This window comes from Penaeus chinensis, chromosome 32, assembly GCF_019202785.1.
Source record: "Penaeus chinensis breed Huanghai No. 1 chromosome 32, ASM1920278v2, whole genome shotgun sequence".
Classification (NCBI taxonomy): Eukaryota; Metazoa; Arthropoda; class Malacostraca; order Decapoda; family Penaeidae; genus Penaeus; species Penaeus chinensis.
Genome location: NC_061850.1, coordinates 1,420,393 through 1,422,892, shown reverse-complemented (window position 1 = coordinate 1,422,892; position 2,500 = coordinate 1,420,393). Strand labels below are relative to the sequence as shown.

The following is a 2,500-nucleotide window of genomic DNA, read 5'->3' as shown; positions in this document are numbered from 1 at the left end:
CATAACATTCTCTTCAAGCAGCTAACTCCCCCACTCCTCTTTCTCCCCCTCTCCATACATACCCTTAGGCTCGTCATTACGCAACTGACCGGTCGGGACCAGACAGTAGGCTGGGATGGAGATGCGGCGCCTAAGGTGTGACGTAAGCAAGGAAGGTCGCTGAGGAAGGAGTCAAGACGTCTCTACGCGCCAGTTGCGACTTGACCACGGAGGGGAGAGAGACCTCTACTCACACCTCGCTTCTCGCCGCCTTATACTCTCTCTGGTCCTTTTGGTTTTACTTCGGTCTTGTCGTCAAGCATCTTGGATTTTCGGATCTGAAGACGAAGAAGAAAACCCTTCCTCCTTATTTTTATAAAAGAGAAGTGACATCCCAAAAGAAGAAAGATGAAACAGGCTAACAGTAACAAGAAAGTAATAGTCGTTGGAGCTGGATTGGTAAGTTTAGAGCTGAGCCCAGCGAGTGTTCACTGGAGGGAGATCTGTGAACTGTCGTGTCCTTGCCCATTAAAAAATGCGATTTGTTCAGCATCATGTTAATTAGTCTTGTTGGTGTGAACGCCATGTGTTACTGACGTCTCTTGTAGGTTCTGTGTTGTTGCTTTTATCATCATCTCTGTATCATTACTGATATTGTTGTCATTATTTTGTAATTTGCTATTACTATCATTATTGTTGTTATAATGCTTACGGTGATAACAATAGTGTTGATAACAGTATTGATGGCAGTAACCACCGATGATAAAATAAAAATAATATTTGTAATGGTAATATTAACGGCAACACAAGTACTGGTAAAGATTCCTATAACAATATTAACAAATATCATTAGCATCAACTTTTACGACAAAAATACACACACCAGCGTGAGTGTGTATATATATATATATTTATATATATGTTTGTGTATGTGTATTTTGTGTATTTGTGTACATATACATATAAATATACATATACATATGCATATGCATGATCGTAAACCTCTCTTTTTGGCATTGCTCATCTCGACCCCCCCCCCCTGGGTCCGCCGCACCGCAGGCATCTCCAGACAACGATCGGATTGCAAAACGATCAGAAAATCAATAGCGTTGATTGTTAAGCCGCAATTCAGAAGACTTTCCTGGTTCGTCTCCAGACATTGTGAAAAAGGCCTTTCTCAGTTTTTTCTCTAGTTAGTATCATTATTGACTTTTTTTTTTTTTTTTTTACTTTAATGCTATTCTTTATTGTTTCAATATTATCATTTTTGTCATTATTATTGTTACTATCATTATTGTTATTATTATTATTATTATTATTATTATTATTATTATTATTATTATTATTATTATTATTATTATTTCTATTACTACTACTACTACTACTACTACTACTATCATTATTATCTTTATCCTCCTCCTCCTCATCATCATCATCGTCTTTATTATTGTATACTTACATTTATCATTCTGTCTGTGTGCTGTTGTCCTCACTATTTCCATCAGTGCCATCACTATTGTTTTGCCATCATTATTTGCTTTGATTGTTGCTAATATGATAATTAAAGTCGATATCATTGTTATTATGGTTATTATCTTTTATTTTTGTAATTGTTGATATTGCCATTACTCTCGTTATTACTGAATTATTTTATCATCAATACTAGCACCATCATTATATATATATATATATATATATATATATATATATATATATCTACACACACAAACACACACAAACACACACACACTCACACACACACACACACACACACACACACAGCACCACCACACACGCACACACGCACACACACACACACACACACACACACACGCACACACGCACACACACACACACACACACACACACACACACACGCACACACGCACACACGCACACACACACACACACACACACACACACACACACACACACACACACACACACACACACACACACACACACACACACACACACACGCACACATATCTATATTTTTTTTCTTTCTCGCATTTACTTACATTCATTCTTTCTAACATTTTTTTCCTATGCTGATATTTCCAAATTTACACGCAATTACTTAATTAGCGTATAAACTTGTGACATCTACGTTTATCATAAATATGTGCTTCAGGCTGTTTACTGATTTATGTGAATCAAATAAGTGTTTTTGGAAGACTCCGCTGGCGGAAAACATCAGGTTGTTTACTACTATAAAGGCTAAGGACTGGTTGGGTAGCCTCAGGCAGGCCGGGGCGAGGCCTCACCTGCGGGTTAGAATGCACCTGTCCTGTCTGCCCTGTTTTTCTCTCTGTCTCTGTCTGTCTGATAGATCAGTCTGTCTGTCTGATAGATCTGTCTGTCTGTCTAATTGACTGTCTGTCTGTCTAATTGACTGTCTGGCTATCTATCTATCTTTCTATCTGTCTGTCTGTCTGTCTGTCTGTCTGTTCACCTGCCTGTCTGTCTTCTCTTATTTAATATGATGCGATGTTACGGATCCAGATGTATACAATATATC

General features: G+C 37.9%; 1 protein-coding gene across 1 annotated transcript in view; it reads left to right on the top strand.

The window, feature by feature from the left end:
- The first annotated feature begins 177 nt into the window (after window positions 1–177).
- LOC125042719 (kynurenine 3-monooxygenase-like) overlaps window positions 178–2,500 on the top strand; it is a 10,784-nt gene continuing 8,461 nt past the window's right edge. Inside the window, exon 1 of the mRNA XM_047638545.1 lies at window positions 178–438. Coding sequence (XP_047494501.1) covers window positions 388–438 — 51 coding nt within the window. The 5' untranslated portion in view covers window positions 178–387. The remainder of the gene's footprint in view (window positions 439–2,500) is intronic.